The sequence below is a fragment of the Crinia signifera genome, chromosome 12, assembly GCF_055691185.1.
Source record: "Crinia signifera chromosome 12, ASM5569118v1, whole genome shotgun sequence".
Taxonomy (NCBI): Eukaryota; Metazoa; Chordata; class Amphibia; order Anura; family Myobatrachidae; genus Crinia; species Crinia signifera.
The window spans coordinates 5,138,558-5,159,301 of NC_139228.1; the positions used below are offsets into that span (position 1 = coordinate 5,138,558).

General features: G+C 48.2%; 2 protein-coding genes across 7 annotated transcripts in view; one reads left to right on the forward strand and one right to left on the reverse strand.

Annotated features, from left to right (window-relative positions):
- POGZ (pogo transposable element derived with ZNF domain) overlaps positions 1 to 20,744 on the forward strand; it is a 122,037-nt gene that overhangs the window by 12,544 nt on the left and 88,749 nt on the right. For both annotated transcript variants that reach the window (XM_083167646.1, XM_083167645.1), the window contains exon 2: positions 6,685 to 6,866. The gene's annotated coding sequence lies outside the window, so the exon portion shown is untranslated. The remainder of the gene's footprint in view (positions 1 to 6,684; positions 6,867 to 20,744) is intronic.
- CGN (cingulin) overlaps positions 16,881 to 20,744 on the reverse strand; it is a 52,198-nt gene continuing 48,334 nt past the window's right edge. For all 5 annotated transcript variants that reach the window (XM_083167643.1, XM_083167639.1, XM_083167642.1 and 2 more), the window contains 3 exons: positions 18,908 to 19,016; positions 18,622 to 18,785; positions 16,881 to 18,239 (listed from right to left, as the gene is read on the reverse strand). In XM_083167643.1, coding sequence (XP_083023769.1) covers positions 18,110 to 18,239; positions 18,622 to 18,785; positions 18,908 to 19,016 — 403 coding nt within the window. In that variant the 3' untranslated portion in view covers positions 16,881 to 18,109. The remainder of the gene's footprint in view (positions 18,240 to 18,621; positions 18,786 to 18,907; positions 19,017 to 20,744) is intronic.

The following is a 20,744-nucleotide window of genomic DNA, read 5'->3' on the forward strand; positions in this document are numbered from 1 at the left end:
GGGCCGCAAAGAGAAATCCTGGGCCCAGGTAAAACAAATTTCCCCACGGACAGAGCTCTGCCGGCGCTGCCTCCCCCAAACCGTTGCGTGGTCTGCAGACTTGCTTTTTTTTTGTGCGCCGAAAAAATTGACACCGTAATTCCTATTACACATGTCACACATCCATTACATCATTACATATTATACTGCATGCCATAATGCCCATTACACATTATGCCACACGCCATGTTATTCCATGCACTATAATGCCCATTACACATTATGCCACACGCCATGTTATTCCATGCACTATAATGCCCATTACACATTATGCCGCACGCCATGTTATTCCATGCACTATAATGCCCATTACACATTATGCCGCACGCCATGTTATTCCATGCACTATAATGCCCATTACACATTATGCCGCACGCCATGTTATTCCATGCACTATAATGCTCATTACACATTATGCCACACGCCATGTTATTCCATGCACTATAATGCCCATTACACATTATGCCACACGCCATGTTATTCCATGCACTATAATGCCCATTACACATTATGCCACACGCCATGTTATTCCATGCACTATAATGCCCATTACACATTATGCCACACGCCATGTTATTCCATGCACTATAATGCCCATTACACATTATGACGCACGCCATGTTATTCCATGCACTATAATGCTCATTACACATTATGCCGCACGCCATGTTATTCCATGCACTATAATGCCCATTACACATAATGCCGCACGCCATGTTATTCCATGCACTATAATGCCCATTACATATTATGCCGCACGCCATGTTATTCCATGCACTATAATGCCCATTACACATTATGCCACACGCCATGTTATTCCATGCACTATAATGCTCATTACACATTATGCCACACGCCATGTTATTCCATGCACTATAATGCCCATTACACATTATGCCACACGCCATGTTATTCCATGCACTATAATGCTCATTACACATTATGACGCACGCCATGTTATTCCATGCACTATAATGCCCATTACACATTATGCCACACGCCATGTTATTCCATGCACTATAATGCCCATTACACATTATGCCACACGCCATGTTATTCCATGCACTATAATGCTCATTACACATTATGCCACACGCCATGTTATTCCATGCACTATAATGCTCATTACACATTATGCCACACCCCATGTTATTCCATGCACTATAATGCTCATTACATATTATGCAACACACTTCAATGCCTATTACATATACCACACATTTTATGCCACATACAGTAAGTTCCGCTTACCTAAATGCTCATTGCTATGGGTTTCATGCTTGATGCCAGGGGTTACATGCTCTGCCAGGAGTTACATGCTCTGCCAGGGGTTAACATTCTCTGCCAGGGGTTAACATGGAGTTACAGTACATGCTCAGTCATTGGTTACAGGCTGACTTCCGGAGTTGGATCTCAGCCCCAGCAGCATGCAGGGAGGCAGCAGACACAGAGCACCTAGCAACCAAATAATATAAAAACTTGACAGGTCTGGGCCCGGGTAAACTGTACCTGCTCCCCCCCCCCCCCCTCTTGTCGGACCTGTCCACAGCACTAAGGTCGATACCTGAAAAGGTTGACAGGGTCATTGGGTCGACACAAGCATTAGGTTGACATGGGTTTTTCCCCGTTTTCTTTGTCCCAAATGTCGACACAGTCGACATAGACACTGTATCGGTGCAGCACATCACCTGGCATGGCGCACTGCGCTCGGCACAATATTGTATCCTCCCTCAATGCCCAAGTGAATGGTAGGGCATGAAATACCGCCTGTCAGCACATGTCGACTCAAAAAGAGTGAAAAACTTTTGACTGTCGACCTTCCCCATGATGACCTAGTTCTCTCATTGTATCATTAGAGCGCAAGCTCCTGGGGACAGGCTATGTCATTGTATCATTAGAGCGCAAGCTCGTGGGGACAGGCTCTGTCATTGTATCATTAGAGCGCAAGCTCCTGGGGACAGGCTATGTCATTGTATCATTAGAGCGCAAGCTCCTGGGGACAGGCTCTCTCATTGTATCATTAGAGCGCAAGCTCCTGGGGACAGGCTATGTCATCGTATCATTAGAGCGCAAGCTCCTGGGGACAGGCTCTCTCATTGTATCATTAGAACGGAAGCTCCTGGGGACGGGCTCTCTCATTGTATCATTAGAGCGCAAGCTCCTGGGGACAGGCTCTCTCATTGTATCATTAGAACGGAAGCTCCTGGGGACGGGCTCTCTCATTGTATCATTAGAGCGCAAGCTCCTGGGGACGGGCTCTGTCATTGTATCATTAGAGCGCAAGCTCCTGGGGACAGGCTCTCTCATTGTATCATTAGAGTGCAAGCTCCTGGGGACAGGCTCTGTCATTGTATCATTAGAGCGCAAGCTCCTGGGGACAGGCTCTCTCATTGTATCATTAGAACGGAAGCTCCTGGGGACGGGCTCTCTCATTGTATCATTAGAGCGCAAGCTCCTGGGGACGGGCTCTGTCATTGTATCATTAGAGCGCAAGCTCCTGGGGACAGGCTCTCTCATTGTATCATTAGAGTGCAAGCTCCTGGGGACAGGCTCTGTCATTGTATCATTAGAGCGCAAGCTCGTGGGGACAGGCTCTCTCATTGTATCATTACAGCGCAAGCTCCTGGGGACAGGCTCTGTCATTGTATCATTAGAGCACAAGCTCCTGGGGACAGGCTCTCTCATTGTTTTATTAGAGCGCAAGCTCGTGGGGACAGGCTCTGCCATTGTATCAGTAGAGCGTAAGCTCCTGGGGACAGGCTCTGTCATTGTATCATTAGAGCGCAAGCTCCGGGGGAAAGGCTCTGTCATTGTATCATTAGAGCGCAAGCTCCTGGTGACGGGCTCTGTCATTGTATCATTAGAGCGCAAGCTCCTGGGGACGGGCTCTGTCATTGTATCATTAGAGCGCAAGCTCCTGGGGACAGGCTCTGCCATTGTATCATTAGAGCACAAGCTCCTGGGGACAGGCTCTGTCATTGTATCATTAGCGCGCAAGCTCCTGGGGACGGGCTCTGTCATTGTATCATTAGAGCGCAAGCTCCTGGGGACGGGCTCTCTCATTGTATCATTAGAGCGCAAGCTCCTGGGGACAGGCTCTGTCATTGTATCATTAGAGTGCAAGCTCCTGGGGATGGGCTCTGTCATTGTATCATTAGAGTGCAAGCTCCTGGGGACAGGCTCTGTCATTGTATCATTACAGCGCAAGCTCCTGGGGACAGGCTCTGTCATTGTATCATTAGAGCGCAAGCTCCTGGGGACAGGCTCTGTCATTGTATCATTAGAGCACAAGCTCCTGGGCACAGGCTCTGTCATTGTATCATTAGAGCGCAAGCTCCTGGGGACGGGCTCTGTCATTGTATCATTAGAGCGCAAGCTCCTGGGGACAGGCTCTGTCATTGTATCATTAGAGCGCAAGCTCCTGGGAACAGGCTCTCTCATTGTATCATTATAGCGCAAGCTCCTGGGGACAGGCTCTGCCATTGTATCATTAGAGCACAAGCTCCTGGGCACAGGCTCTGTCATTGTATCATTAGAGCGCAAGCTCCTGGGGACGGGCTCTGTCATTGTATCATTAGAGCGCAAGCTCCTGGGGACCGGCTCTGTCATTGTATCATTAGAGCGCAAGCTCCTGGGGACAGGCTCTGTCATTGTATCATTAGAGCGCAAGCTCCTGGGGACGGGCTCTGTCATTGTATCATTAGAGCGCAAGCTCCTGGGGACGGGCTCTCTCATTGTATCATTAGAGCGCAAGCTCCTGGGGACAGGCTCTGTCATTGTATCATTAGAGTGCAAGCTCCTGGGGATGGGCTCTGTCATTGTATCATTAGAGTGCAAGCTCCTGGGGACAGGCTCTGTCATTGTATCATTAGAGCGCAAGCTCCTGGGGACAGGCTCTCTCATTGTATCATTAGAGCGCAAGCTCCTGGGGACAGGCTCTCTCATTGTATCATTAGAGCGCAAGCTCCTGGGGACAGGCTCTCTCATTGTATCATTAGAGCGCAAGCTCCTGGGGACGGGCTCTGTCATTGTAACATTAGAGTGCAACCTCCTGGGGAAAGGCTCTCTCATTGTATCATTAGAGCGCAAGCTCCTGGGGACAGGCTCTGTCATTGTGTCATTAGAGCGCAAGCTCCTGGGGACAGACTCTGTCATATCATTAGACTGCAAACTCCTGGGGACGGGCTATGTCATTGTATCATTAGAGCGCAAGCTCCTGGGGACAGGCTCTGTCATTGTATCATTAGAGCGCAAGCTCCTGGGGACAGGCTATGTCAATGTATCATTAGAGCGCAAGCTCCTGGGGACGGGCTCTCTCATTGTATCATTAGAGCGCAAGCTCCTGGGGACAGGCTATGTCATTGTATCATTAGAGCGCAAGCTCCTGGGGACAGGCTATGTCAATGTATCATTAGAGCGCAAGCTCCTGGGGACGGGCTCTCTCATTGTATCATTAGAGCGCAAGCTCCTGGGGACAGGCTATGTCATTGTATCATTAGAGCGCAAGCTCCTGGGGACGGGCTCTGTCATTGTATCATTAGAGCGCAAGCTCCTGGGGACAGGCTATGTCAATGTATCATTAGACTGCAAACTCCTGGGGACAGGCTATGTCAATGTATCATTAGAGCGCAAGCTCCTGGGGACGGGCTCTCTCATTGTATCATTAGAGCGCAAGCTCCTGGGGACAGGCTATGTCATTGTATCATTAGAGCGCAAGCTCCTGGGGACGGGCTCTGTCATTGTATCATTAGAGCGCAAGCTCCTGGGGACAGGCTATGTCAATGTATCATTAGACTGCAAGCTCCTGGGGACAGGCTCTCTCATTGTATCATTAGAGCGCAAGCTCCTGGGGACAGGCTCTGTCATTGTATCATTAGAGTGCAAGCTCCTGGGGACAGGCTCTGTCATTGTATCCTTAGAGAGCAAGCTCCTGGGGACAGGCTCTCTCATTGTATCATTAGAGTGCAAGCTCCTGGGGACAGGCTCTGTCATTGTAGCATTAGAGTGCAAGCTCCTGGGGACAGGCTATGTCAATGTATCATTAGAGCGCAAGCTCCTGGGGACGGGCTCTTTCATTGTATCATTAGAGCGCAAGCTCCTGGGGACGGGCTCTGTCATTGTATCATTAGAGTGCAAGCTCCTGGGGACAGGCTATGTCAATGTATCATTAGAGCGCAAGCTCCTGGGGACGGGCTCTCTCATTGTATCATTAGAGCGCAAGCTCCTGGGGACTGGCTCTGTCATTGTATCATTAGAGCGCAAGCTCCTGGGGACAGGCTATGTCATTGTATCATTAGAGCGCAAGCTCCTGGGGACAGGCTCTGTCATTGTATCATTAGAGCGCAAGCTCCTGGGGACAGGCTCTGTCATTGTATCATTAGAGCACAAGCTCCTGGGGACAGGCTCTGTCAATGTATCATTAGACTGCAAACTCCTGGGGACGGGCTCTGTCATTGTATCATTAGAGTGCAAGCTCCTGGGCACAGGCTCTCTCATTGTATCATTAGAGTGCAAGCTCCTGGGGACAGGCTCTCTCATTGTATCATTAGAGTGCAAGCTCCTGGGGACAGGCTCTGTCATTGTATCATTAGAGTGCAAGCTCCTGGGGACAGGCTATGTCATTGTATCAGTAGAGCGCAAGCTCCTGGGGCGGGCTCTGTCATTGTATCATTAGAGTGCAAGCTCCTGGGCACAGACTCTCTCCTTGTATCATTAGAGCGCAAGCTCCTGGGGACAGGCTATGTCATTGTATCATTAGAGCGCAAGCTCCTGGGGACAGGCTCTGTCATTGTATCATTAGAGTGCAAGCTCCTGGGGACAGGCTCTGTCATTGTATCATTAGAGTGCAAGCTCCTGGGGACAGGCTATGTCATTGTATCATTAGAGCGCAAGCTCCTGGGGACAGGCTCTGTCATTGTATCCTTAGAGAGCAAGCTCCTGGGGACAGGCTCTCTCATTGTATCATTAGAGTGCAAGCTCCTGGGGACAGGCTCTGTCATTGTAGCATTAGAGTGCAAGCTCCTGGGGACAGGCTCTGTCATTGTATCATTAGAGTGCAAGCTCCTGGGGACAGGCTCTGTCATTGTATCATTAGAACGCAAGCTCCTGGGGACAGGCTATGTCATTGTATCATTAGAGTGCAAGCTCCTGGGGACAGGCTATGTCAATGTATCATTAGAGTGCAAGCTCCTGGGGACAGGCTCTCTCATTGTATCATTACAGTGTAAGCTCCTGGGGACAGGCTCTCTCATTGTATCATTAGAGCGCAAGCTCCTGTGGACAGGTTCTGTCATTGTATCATTAGAGTGCAAGCTCCTTGGGACATTACCACTTGTTTGGCAGGCGTAGTCCACGTGCATGGTAAAGTATGGCAGAGCTGCTGCTTTCACTCACTATAGCATCCATATGTCTGGACATGTATTCCTTGTGTTGGGCAGCCAGGAAGGATATATGAGTGAGGTATGTTGTAGGTGCACTGAGCCGTCCCCTGGCAGAGGTGGTACAGGATGATGCAATATAAGGACAGTGAGAATATGTTCTGCAGCGTTGCAGTTGCTTTTGCTGTCTATGACAGAAGGGATTATCTCATATTTTAAAGTGTTTATCAGTCAACATTTACTCATTACAATACATCTTTTCATACAGGTGAAACTGGTATTTTAGGCGGTGAGATCCAGGTATTCGTGCTACACAAAGCAGGAGATTATTGTGTGAGTCATGTCTCCAGGTGACGTCTCTGAGGACAACATGTCCTAATATGGAGTAAGGGCGCTGGATGTAAACACACAGGCGGGATGAGCTTGTGAGACTGACACACCTGTCTGCAGGTAAGACTCTGTAAGGACACATGCACAGTACTACTTCTCCCGATTCCTATGTATAGCCAGCTACCCAGGGCCGCTTCTCTAATCCTGCTCACCCAATGTAATTCCTAGTATAACATTCCCATCCACTATGCCTTGCTGGTTGCACAGTACCACTTCTATTATCCTGTGTGCTTAATGTAATTCCTAGTAAATGTTCTCATCCACTATGTATTGCAGATACACAGTATCACTTCCCTAATCCTATATGCCTAATGTAATTCCTACTATATGTTCCTATCCACGATGTATTGACAGTTACACAGTACCACTTCTATTATCATGTATGCCTAATGTATTTCCTAGTATATGTTCTTATCCACTATGTATTGCCAGTTACACAGTATCACTTCTGTAATACTGCATGCCTAATGAAATGCCTGGTATATGTTCTTACCCACTATGTATTGCTAGTTACACAGTATCAATTATCTAATCCTGTATGCCGGATGTACTTCCTAGTATACATTCTCATCCACTATGTATTACCAGTTACACAGTATCACTTCTCTAATCCTGTATGCCGGATGTACTTCCTAGTATACATTCTCATCCATGATGTATTGCCAGTTACACAGTATCACTTCTCTAATCCTGTATGCCGGATGTACTTCCTAGTATACATTCTCATCCACTATGTATTACTAGTTACACAGTATCACTTCTCTAATCCTGTATGCCGGATGTACTTCCTAGTATACATTCTCATCCACTATGTATTACCAGTTACACAGTATCACTTCTCTAATCCTGTATGCCGGATGTACTTCCTAGTATACATTCTCATCCACTATGTATTACCAGTTACACAGTATCATTTCTTTAATCCTGTATGCCGGATATAATTCCTAGTATACATTCTCAGCCACTATGTATTACTAGTTACACAGTATCACTTCTCTAATCCTGTATGCCGGATGTACTTCCTAGTATACATTCTCATCCACTATGTATTACCAGTTACACAGTATCACTTCTCTAATCCTGTATGCCGGATGTACTTCCTAGTATACATTCTCATCCACTATGTATTACTAGTTACACAGTATCACTTCTCTAATCCTGTATGCCGGATGTACTTCCTAGTATACATTCTCATCCACTATGTATTACCAGTTACACAGTATCACTTCTCTAATCCTGTATTCCGGATGTACTTCCTAGTATACATTCTCATCCACTATGTATTGCCAGTTACACAGTATCACTTCTCTACTCCTGTATTCCGGATGTAGTTCCTAGTATACATTCTCAGCCACTATGTATTACCAGTTACACAGTATCACTTCTCTACTCCTGTATGCCGGATGTACTTCCTAGTATACATTCTCAGCCACTATGTATTACTAGTTACACAGTATCACTTCTCTACTCCTGTATGCCGGATGTAGTTCCTAGTATATGTGCGTATTCTTTGTGTATAGCCTATTATAGTCATGTATTCTGGTTTATGCTGCTATATAGCTACACAGTACCTATGGGGGATTATTTATTTAGACCTGTACGGTTTTCGGATGTGAAAAAGACAGATTTTTCACAATTTGGTTTTCCGGGCTATTCATTTAACCCCATCATCACATATATGTTCCTCCTTGCTCTGACAATAACACGTCACACAGTAGTGCTCTGGGCATATCACCCGTCAGCCAGAAGGACAGAGCGGTCAGCGGGAATGTACTGGCCACACCCACCTCCATCAGTATATGGTGCAGTCACAGCGGCGTGGTCTGTATGACTCCCCCTGAAGATGCCGATATTGGCTTTATATAGGGATCCATTCCAGGTGTGCTCCTGTGCTGCACATATGGCAGATATACACACACCCCTATGGTATGTGGACTAAAATGTGCATATGGAGAAATTGGTACGATGCAAAATGCTGTTATGAAACTACACATCCCAGCATGCCCTGCCACAGTTTTTCCATAGGTAGCCTTGTAGTTTCACACCATCTGGATAGGTTGGTCAGACCAGGGATGGTGGAACTCTTCGGGGACTCACCTTGTTCTGTGACATTCAGGATTTACTATGTGGCGGCTGTTGCACGCTACAGAATGTGATGCCTCAGTAATACCGCCGCCAATGCAATCCATATGTCAGTTATCCTGGCACTAACAAAGGCTAGTGTAACCGGAGCCGGGTGGTGCTGGGAGAGCACACCTGCGTCTGTGTACAGATCTCTGTGCCAGTAATAGGTACAGGTAACCGGAGGGATGGCGCTGGTCACTGGGTAGTCTGTGACTTTCCTGTACAACTAAGGAAGCATATTGTATATCCTATACCTCTATAAACCCAAACAGCTAGTGAGACTGTGTAGTCTGCGTGATGACTCTCTGTCCTGAAGAGAAACCCTGATGTCAGTGGTGTGTAAATGCCAGTGAGGGGCATCCTGAGAATTCCAGCGCCAGTCTCCGGGCCTTCGTGGAGAACGCGGCATGCTGCCCGGATCCCTTGTGTATCATCTTCACCAGCATGTTGTTGTATGTGTATGACCTGTAGTCCCTCTGTCTGCTGTGTATACCTGGTACAGTCAGCTGGGAATACTGCTTGTATCCTGCGACCAATCATATCTCCGCCCACTACCACAGCAGCACTGGTCTACAGTAAGCGCACAGGGAAGAATTAGCCGACACCATCCAGGAGGTGCTGCAGCGGTCATCTCCTACCCAGAGGGAAGTGGTTCCAAGTGCCAGGGGTAAGAGTTTGGTGGTGGCAGCCTCTCACTGTGCTGCTGATATACTAATACATGAGAATGGAAATGTCTCTTCCCCAACATATGGGTTCCTGTGAGGTCTCGGTGCATTGTTCCGGCACATCTCAGGGATACACGTCAATGTGTAATCAGGATGCTGTCTGTGAGGCGGCGAAGCAGGGGTTAATGTTACCTGTCCATATGCTGTTGCCAGGCCCCTGCTGCGGATTAGGGCCACCAGGTTGGGGGTCACATTGCATTGCTGGGTGTATCAGGGAAGATAGTATCATACTAGATAAGAGATATCATCATTATGCTTGGTATGCATAATATTAGTATTGTTCTGCTGATTAATAGGACAATAATGTGATTAGGATGCAGCCTTTGTCATTACAGCAGGGTAGGTAGCCGAGGGGGAAAGGGCTGGGTGTAGAACATGAAGTCATACACCATCAGTCTTATTATACCAATCAGCTATAACATTCTCAGTCCGACCACCCCACTGCTGCAAATGACATCATGGTGCCTAAAGGGGCCATACACACTGAGCGATACTCTCCATTATAAGCGGCTTACGCAGAGATCAACTTTCCAATGCAGGATGCTATTAAGTCGTCACCTCGGCTAGTAATACCAACAGGAGTTGGAACACTGAGAGCGATTAGATAAGTAGGATGACACCAGGATAGGACAGTGACCTGAGGACCTAGGGGTGTAGTGTCTGTATGAGGTGAGGTCACAGTGTCACATGCAGCAGAGACACAGAGCGATTAGATAAGTAGGATGAGACCAGGATAGGACAGTGACCTGAGGACCTCGGGGTGTAGTGTCTGTATGAGGGGAGGTCACAGTGTCACATGCAGCAGAGACCTAAAGAGGGGACACAGAGCGATTAGATAAGTAGGATGAGACCAGGATAGGACAGTGACCTGAAGACCTCGGGGTGTAGTGTCTGTATGAGGGGAGGTCACAGTGTCACATGCAGCAGAGACCTAGAGAGGGGACACAGAGCGATTAGATAAGTAGGATGAGACCAGGATAGGACAGTGACCTGAGGACCTAGGGGTGTAGTGTCTGTATGAGGAGAGGTCACAGTGTCACATGCAGCAGAGACACAGAGCGATTAGATAAGTAGGATGAGACCAGGATAGGACAGTGACCTGAGGACCTCGGGGTGTAGTGTCTGTATGAGGGGAGGTCACAGTGTCACATGCAGCAGAGACCTAAAGAGGGGACACAGAGCGATTAGATAAGTAGGATGAGACCAGGATAGGACAGTGACCTGAGGACCTAGGGGTGTAGTGTCTGTATGAGGGGAGGTCACAGTGTCACATGCAGCAGTGACCCAGAGAGGGGACACAGAGCGATTAGATAAGTAGGATGAGACCAGGATAGGACAGTGACCTGAGGACCTAGGGGTGTATTGTCTGTATGAGGGGAGGTCACAGTGTCACATGCAGCAGAGATCCAGAGAGGAGACACAGAGCGATTAGATAATTAGGATGAGACCAGGATAGGACAGTGACCTGAGGACCTAGGGGTGTAGTGTCTGTATGAGGGGAGGTCACAGTGTCACATGCAGCAGAGACACAGAGCGATTAGATAAGTAGGATGAGACCAGGATAGGACAGTGACCTGAGGACCTCGGGGTGTAGTGTCTGTATGAGGAGAGGTCACAGTGTCACATGCAGCAGAGACACAGAGCGATTAGATAAGTAGGATGAGACCAGGATAGGACAGTGACCTGAGGACCTCGGGGTGTAGTGTCTGTATGAGGAGAGGTCACAGTGTCACATACAGCAGAGACCTAGAGAGGGGACACAGAGCGATTAGATAAGTAGGATGAGACCAGGATAGGACAGTGCCCTGAGGACCCCTGGGTGTAGTGTCTGTATGAGGAAAGGTCACAGTGTCACATGCAGCTAGGATGAGACTAGGATAGGAGTTACCTGAGGACCTAGGGATACTACATCCTGAGCAGAGGTCAGTGTCACATGCAGCAGAGATCCAGAGAGGAGATACAGAGCGATTAGATAAGTAGGATGAGACCAGGATAGGCCAGTGACCTGAGGACCTCGGGGTGTAGTGTCTGTATGAGGAGAGGTCACAGTGTCACACGCAGCAGAGACACAGAGAGCGATTAGATAAGTAGGATGAGACCAGGATAGGACAGTGCCCTGAGGACCTAGGGGTGTAATGTCTGTATGAGGAGAGGTCACAGTGTCACACGCAGCAGAGACACAGAGAGCGATTAGATAAGTAGGATGAGACCAGGATAGGACAGTGCCCTGAGAACCTCGGGGTGTAGTGTCTGTATGACGGGAGGTCACAGTGTCACATGTAGCAGAGACCCAGAGAGGGGACACAGAGCGATTAGATAAGTAGGATGACACCAGGATAGGACAGTGATCTGAGGACCTAGGTATGTAGTGTCTGTATGAGGGGAGGTCACAGTGTCACACGCAGCAGAGACCCAGAGAGGGGACACTAGAGGAATAAAAGTATTAATGTGGAGTTTTCAGTGTTACCAATGTAATTGGTTGCCAGTCAGAACCCATGGACGTGTCCCTCAGACAGAGCACCGAAAACAGACGCCCGTTTATGCTGGATCCTGGCATAGTCCTGGCTTTATGGGATGATCTCAGGCTCCAGGAATCTAACAGGGGCCTGAAGAATGAGGCATGACCTCACCAGGACGCATGGAGAAACCCACTCCCCATCCCAGCCTGCTGGGAAGACAGAACAACCAGCACGTAGGCCGCAGCCCACAGACGTCAGCTCCTGCTATACACAGTGACGGGAAGGTGTGGTGACGAGGAGCAGCATGGACATACAGTATTCAGGGCTGTTACCTAGGGCTATGGACCAGGGGAAACATGTCCCCTCCAGCTGTTACACTACTCACCTATCCATCATGCCTGACCCCTGGGATTGGACTGGAAGTAACAGGACTCCACAAACAGGATGGAAACTGTCAGACAGGTTGTTACAACCAGCATCTCCTGCATTCAGTCACAGGGCAGAGAGTAGTCCACACGATCCCTAATGGCTGCATTTATAGTGCACAGCATGGTATGCTCAGAGCCTGGCCGCATTGTCTAATGTTACTGTAAGCTGGTGTAGTCATTCTCTCCTGATGGTGGATTTACACAGGAGGGGGATCGTGCATGGGTGACTGATGACCTCCCGATGGTCAGGAATCCCTACTGTTAATTGCCCAAAAGCTGAGATCCCGACTTACAGGAGCTATTCTCCATCGTAGGGGTCCACGACCCCCATAGAGAGAGAACAGAACCTGTGGCATGTCAGTGTGCCCGCAACGCTGTGAGTCCTCATGAGGCATCTTTGCGCTCCCGAATTCTTGACCCGGCTTACTACACCCTCATGCATAACACTACCTCAACTGCAGGATGCTTCTCCCCCTCACCTACATTATACATACCCCTCTCACCTTCCCCTACATTATACATACCCCTTCACCTACATTATACATACCCCTCTCCCTCTCATTTACATTATACATACCCCTCTCAGCTTCCCCTACATTATACATACCCCTCTCCCCCCTCACCTACATTATACATACCCCTCTCACCTTCCCCTACATTATACATACCCCTCTCACCCTTACCTACATTATACATATCCCTCTCACCTTCCCCTAAATTATACATACCCCTCTCACCTTCCCCTACATTATACATATCCCTCTCCCCCTTACCTACATTATACATATCCCTCTCCCCCTTACCTACATTATACATACCCCTCTCACCTACATTATACATATCCCTCTCCCCCTTACCTACATTATACATACCCCTCTCACCTTCCCCTACATTATACATATCCCTCTCCCCCTTACCTACATTATACATACCCCTCTCCCCCTTACCTACATTATACATACCCCTCTCACCTTCCCCTACATTATACATATCCCTCTCCCCCTTACCTACATTATACATACCCCTCTCCCCCTTACCTACATTACACATATCCCTCTCACCTTCCCCTAAATTATACATACCCCTCTCGCCTTCCCCTACATTATACATACCCCTCTCCCCCTCACATACATTATACATATCCCTCTCCCCCTTACTTACATTACACATATCCCTCTCACCTTCCCCTAAATTATACATACCCCTCTCACCTTCCCCTACATTATACATATCCCTCTCCCCTTTACCTACATTATACATACCCCTCTCCCCCTTACCTACATTATACATATCCCTCTCACCTTCCCCTAAATTATACATACCCCTCTCACCTTCCCCTACATTATACATATCCCTCTCCCCCTTACCTACATTATACATATCCCTCTCCCCCTTACCTACATTATACATACCCCTCTCCCCCTCACCTACATTATACATACCCCTCTCCCTCTCACCTACATTATACATACCCCTCTCACCTTCCCCTACATTATACATACCCCTCTCACCTTCCCCTACATTATACATACCCCTCTCCCCCATTATACATACCCCTCTCCCCCATTATACATACCCCTCTCACCTACATTATCCATACCCCTCTCCCCCATACCTACATTATACATACCCCTCTCACCTTCCCCTACATTATACATACCCCTCTCCCCCTCACATACATTATACATACCCCTCTCCCCCTCACATACATTATACATATTCCTCTCCCCCGCTCCTATATTATATGTACCGCTCTTCCCCTCACCTGTATTATATGTACCCCTCTCCCCCTTACCTATATTATACGTACTGTACCCCTCTCCCCTTTACCTACATTATACATACCCCTCTCACCTTCACATACGTTATACATATTCCTCTCCCCCGCACCTACATTATACGTACCTCTCCCCCTCACCTACATTATACATACCCCTCTCACCTTCACATACATTATACATACCCCTCTCCCCCTCACCTACATTATACATATCCCTCTCCCCCTTACCTACATTATACATACCCCTCTCACCTTCCCCTACATTATACATACCCCTCTCACCTTCACATACATTATACATACCCCTCTCCCCCTCACCTACATTATACATATCCCTCTCCCCCTTACCTACATTATACATACCCCTCTCACCTTCCCCTACATTATACATACCCCTCTCACCTTCACATAGATTATACATATCCCTCTCCCCCTTACCTACATTATACATATTCCTCTCCCGTACCTACATTATACATATCCCTCTTCCCTTTACCTACATTATACGTACACCTCTCCCCCTAACCTACATTATATGTACCGCTCTTGCCTACAGTACACACCTCTCCATCTCACCTATATTATACATATTCCTCTCCCCCGCACCTACATTATCCATACACCTCTCCCCCTCACCTACATTATACATATCCCTCTCACCTTCACATACATTATACATATTCCTCTCCCGTACCTACATTATACGTACACCTCTCCCCCTAACCTACATTATATGTACAGCTCTTGCCTACAGTACACACCTCTCCATCTCACCTATATTATACATATTCCTCTCCCCCGCACCTACATTATCCATACCCCTCTCCCCTTCACCTACATTATACATATCCCACTCCCCCTCACCTACATTATATGTACACCTCTCCCTTTTACCTACATCATACATACCCCTCTCCCCCTCACTTATATTATACGTACCCCTCTCCCCCTTACCTACATTATACATACCCCCTTCACATACATTATACATATTCCTCTCCCCCGCACCTACATTATATGTACCGCTCTCGCCTACAGTACGCCTCTCCCACTCACCTACATTATATGTACCGTTTTCCCTCTCCCCCTCACTTACATTATTTATACCCTCTCCTCCTCACCTATATTATACATACCCCACTCCCCCTCACCTATATTATATGTACTGCTCTCACCTACAGTAAAACTCTCCCACTCACCTACATTAAATGGACCGCTCTCGACTACAGTACACCTCTCCCACTCAACATTAAATGTGCCGCTCTCATCTACAGTACACCTCTCCCTCTCACCTATATTATACATATTCCTCTCCCCCCTCACCTACATTATCCATACCCCTCTCCCCCCTCACCTACAGTACATTATATGTACCGCTCTCCCCTTTCCCCCTCACCTACATTATATGTACCGCTCTTGCCTACAGTACATCTCTCCCCCTCACTTACATTATACATGCCCCTCTTACCTACAGTACACCTCTACGCCTCACCTACATCATATGTACCGCTCTCACCTACAGTACACAACTCTCCCCCTCACCTACATTATCCATACCCCTCTCCCCCTCACCTAGATTATATGTACCGCTCTTGCCTACAGTACACCTCTCCCTCTCACCTACATTATACGTGCCCCTCTCACCTACAGTACACCTCTCCCCCTCACCTACATTATACATGCCCCTCTCACCTACAGTACATCTCTCCCCCTCACCTAGATACTATGTTCCCCTCTTGCCTACAGTACACCTCTCCCCCTCACCTACATTATACATGCCCCTCTCACCTACAGTACATTGCATCTATCCCCCTCACCTAGATACTATGTTCCCCTCTCACCTACAGTACACCTCTCCCCCTCACCTACATTATACGTACCCCACTCACCTACAGTACATCTATCCCCCTCACCTGGATACTATGTTCCCCTCTCACCTACAGTACACCTCTCCCCCTCACCTACATTATACATACCTTGGTTTTTCCCCTTATACAAAGCTGTAGATCAGGTCAGCAACAATCTGGCCAGTGTGCCCAGATGGAGAACACAAGGAGGTCTGTATGGAGAAGTCTGTGATCATGTGAAGTATCAGCCTTCTGTGCATTAGGTAAGGGAACACTGCAGGGCCTCCCTCCAGTCACACCCAGATAACAATATACAAGGTAATAGATGCACTGCATTGTATCCATCAGTCTGGAAGGCGGCAACATGGCCATCAAACCGTTGTATCACCCAGAACATGCCAGGGAAATGCCACCAATGTACGCAGTGCAGGAGGGTTGTCGCCCTTTGCATAGAACAGGTTCCCAGCTGACACCATTAGCAGTGGCACAGAAATCATTAGTGAGGTTGGCCATCTTGTTCACAATAAATGACACCCCTCTACCCCCTACCACCCCCCGCCCCCCTCATCCCCACATTGCGGGCAGAGGGCCGGATGGCATGTGCGTTATACCATCCCCACACTCCGGGCAGAGAGCCGGACGGCGTGAGAGGTATACTGTCCCTCAGTGTGGTCATTTTTTCTGCCCAGTAACGCCAAACCGGTGACCAAATCCTGTATAAAATCAGTGGTGCCTTTATTTCATGTCTGACTTACACATCGCACAGCCGACAATGCTCCCAGATCAATTATAAAATCATATATACCGATATACAAATAATCAGGATGCAGACAGGATTCGCTCATTCCATAAACAGTAGGGATCAGGGGAATATATGGAGGGTGGTGGGGGAGAGGCATTATTACCCATAGTACACTGCACCTACGTGGTCAGGATTGCTTGTGTGGTGTGCAATATACAGAGCTGTCTGATGGGGTTGTTATATATAATGCCTTCCCCTACTAACCCCTGCAATATATACACATTACCAGGGATGATTCTATCACTTTATATATTTTTGTGCACTGTGCAAACCACCCCCCCAACTTCTCCATAATAACAGATTTATACAGTCATACAGCACAAACATTAACTTACAAAATGACAAACGTGCAATAAGCCTTGGCTAGGTACAGGAAGATGTGCCACAAAGCAAAGTGTGTTTGTGCAGCATGCTTTCTGGGTGGCGGATGGATGCAGAACCTCCGCTGGTCTCTACACGTACTCAGGCATGGTGTAAGGTCATGTGAGCATTAGAGAGGCACTCATTGGATGTAGCTGGAGACAAAGGATCTAGCACCTTAAAAAAGGGCTTTAGGTAAGCTAAAGGCTAACACCAAGCCTGGCCCAGGAGGACGGGCCCACACACAAACCGAGCATGGCATAGAAGGAGGGGCCCACACACTGAGCCCAGCCCAGGAGGAGGAGCCCACACACACACATCCACCAAGCCTGGCCCAGGAAAAGGCGGCCCACACACCAAGCCTGATCCATAAAGAGGCTGACGCAGCATGATGGGCCATAACGGTTATATATAAGCAGCTGGGATCTGGCTGATTCTTAGAAAGGCACAGTGGGCTACATTCACCCCCTCGTGCTCAGGTCACTCCCACTGCAGCAAGTGTCCAGTGCGGATGGAATGGATAATGGAGCTGGGGTAAGGTTGGGTGGAAGCTGGGTCCAGTGTGAATTCACCACCAACCAGCAGGCAGAGGCGGGCATTTACATTCACAAAGAAAAGAATCTTCCAAAGTGCAGAGGCCATTGAGTGTGTAACACAGCAGGACCCAAGCAGAACCGTGGGCAGCACAGTAAGTAAATGTTTCACCCGGTGTTGCCCCAGTATCTGGGGCTGGATAAGAGTCATGGCTGGAGAGGAGGAGTCTGTCCCACGGAGATGCTCAGCAGGAGCTGGTCTGGAGATTACTCTCTGTCAGGAGTGAAGTTATAGAGCTGGGGTTATATGAGCCACCGAACTCGCCATCGGAGCTGAAGTCCTCGTCATCTGCAGCAGGCCGGACCGGCTTACGTCTGCAGGGGGTAACGGAAAGACTTTGTTATAGCTTCTAATGCAGAGTGCGCACATCAATGTTGACCTATGAACTAGTCAACCTAGACTGCCGACATTCCTTTCACCCTCTCACCAACTCTGCCGCCTTCCGGCCAATGGTCTCCTCCCAGTGTCCTCTACCTCCCAGCCATCTCCAAACTGTGCCGACATCTGGCCAACTGTCCCCATTCTCCCCTTGGCCTCTCTCTCTCTCCCTCCCCAACTTCCCCCATTTGCGCCCTGTCCTCTATCACTCTCCGAACTCTGCCAACATCTGGTCAATGGTCTCCATTCACCCCCTGTCCGATTTTTCCCAGATAAGATGAAACCACTACGGAGCATACGCTAGAGCTGCATTCTTACTTAGACTCTTTCTCCACCGCTTTGATCCGCGCTTGAAGCTGCTCATTAATCTCATGTGCTTCTTCCATTTCCCGCACAGCTTTCTTCCGCAAACCCTCCAGCCGCTCAATCTCCTCCTCCGCCTCATCCACCTGACGCTTCAAGGCCTTCACCCTCAGGTTGAGCTGTGAGAAGAGCAGAGGTGGCATCAGAACATTCATTACTGGTCTGTGACATATGAGGTGCTACGCTGGCAGTAGTGTGTATGTATGGAGCATACCACCACACCCCAGCCACCAGTACAGACCTGGTCTTTCTGGTCATTGACTTGGAGTCTCTCATCTTCCAGCTGGATGTTCATCTCCTTCAGCTTTCTCTCCAGCTTACGGTTCGACGACAGAAGCAGGTTCTTCTCCCTGACATACAATAATAGTATAGGTCACCCTCCATATACCATCCTAGATCACCCTCCATATACCATCCTCACTATATACCATTATAGATCACCCTCCATATACCAACCTCCCTATATACCATTATAGACCATCCTCACTATATACCATTATAGACCATCCTCACTATATACCAGTATACCACCCTCCGTATAACACCGCTCACTATATACCAGTATACCACCCTCCGTATAACACCGCCCTCACTATATACCAGCATACCACCCTCCGTATAACACCGCCCTCACTATATACCAGCATACCACCCTCTGTATAACACCACCCTCACTATATACCAGCATCCCACCCTCTGTATAACACCACCCTCACTATATACCATTATAGACCATCCTCCATATACCATCATACCACCCTCCGTATAACACCGCCCTCACTATATACCAGCATACCACCCTCCGTATAACACCGCCCTCACTATATACCAGTATACCACCCTCTGTATAACACCACCCTCACTATATACCAGTATATCACCCTCTGTATAACACCGCCCTCACTATATACCAGTATACCACCCTCCATATAACACCGCCCTCACTATATACCAGTATACCACCCTCCGTATAACACCGCCCTCACTATATACCAGTATACCACCCTCCGTATAACACCGCCCTCACTATACACCAGCATACCACCCTCCGTATAACCCCACCCTCACTATATACCAGCATACCACCCTCTGTATAACCCCGCCCTCACTATATACCAGTATACCACCCTCTGTATAACACCGCCCTCACTATATACCAGCATACCACCCTCTGTATAACACCGCCCTCACTATATACCAGTATACCACCCTCTGTATAACCCCGCCCTCACTATATACCAGTATACCACCCTCTGTATAACACCGCCCTCACTATATACCAGTATACCACCCTCTGTATAACACCGCTCACTATATACCAGTATACCACCCTCTGTATAACCCCGCCCTCACTATATACCAGTATACCACCCTCCGTATAACACCGCTCACTATATACCAGCATACCACCCTCCGTATAACACCGCCCTCACTATATACCAGTATACCACCCTCTGTATAACACCGCCCTCACTATATACCAGTGTGCCACCCTCTGTATAACACCGCCCTCACTATATACCAGTATACCACCCTCTGTATAACACCGCCCTACTATATACCAGTATACCACCCTCTATATAACACCGCCCTCACTATATACCAGTATACCACCCTCTGTATAACACCGCCCTCACTATATACCAGTATACCACCCTCTGTATAACCCCGCCCTCACTATATACCAGTATACCACCCTCTGTATAACCCCGCCCTCACTATATACCAGTATACCACCCTCTGTATAACACCGCCCTCACTATATACCAGTATACCACCCTCTGTATAACACCGCCCTCACTATATACCAGTATACCACCCTCCGTATAACCCCGCCCTCACTATATACCAGTATACCACCCTCCGTATAACACCGCCCTCACTATATACCAGTATACCACCCTCTGTATAACACCGCCCTCACTATATACCAGTATACCACCCTCTGTATAACCCCGCCCTCACTATATACCAGTATACCACCCTCTGTATAACACCGCCCTCACTATATACCAGTATACCACCCTCTGTATAACCCCGCCCTCACTATATACCAGTATACCACCCTCTGTATAACA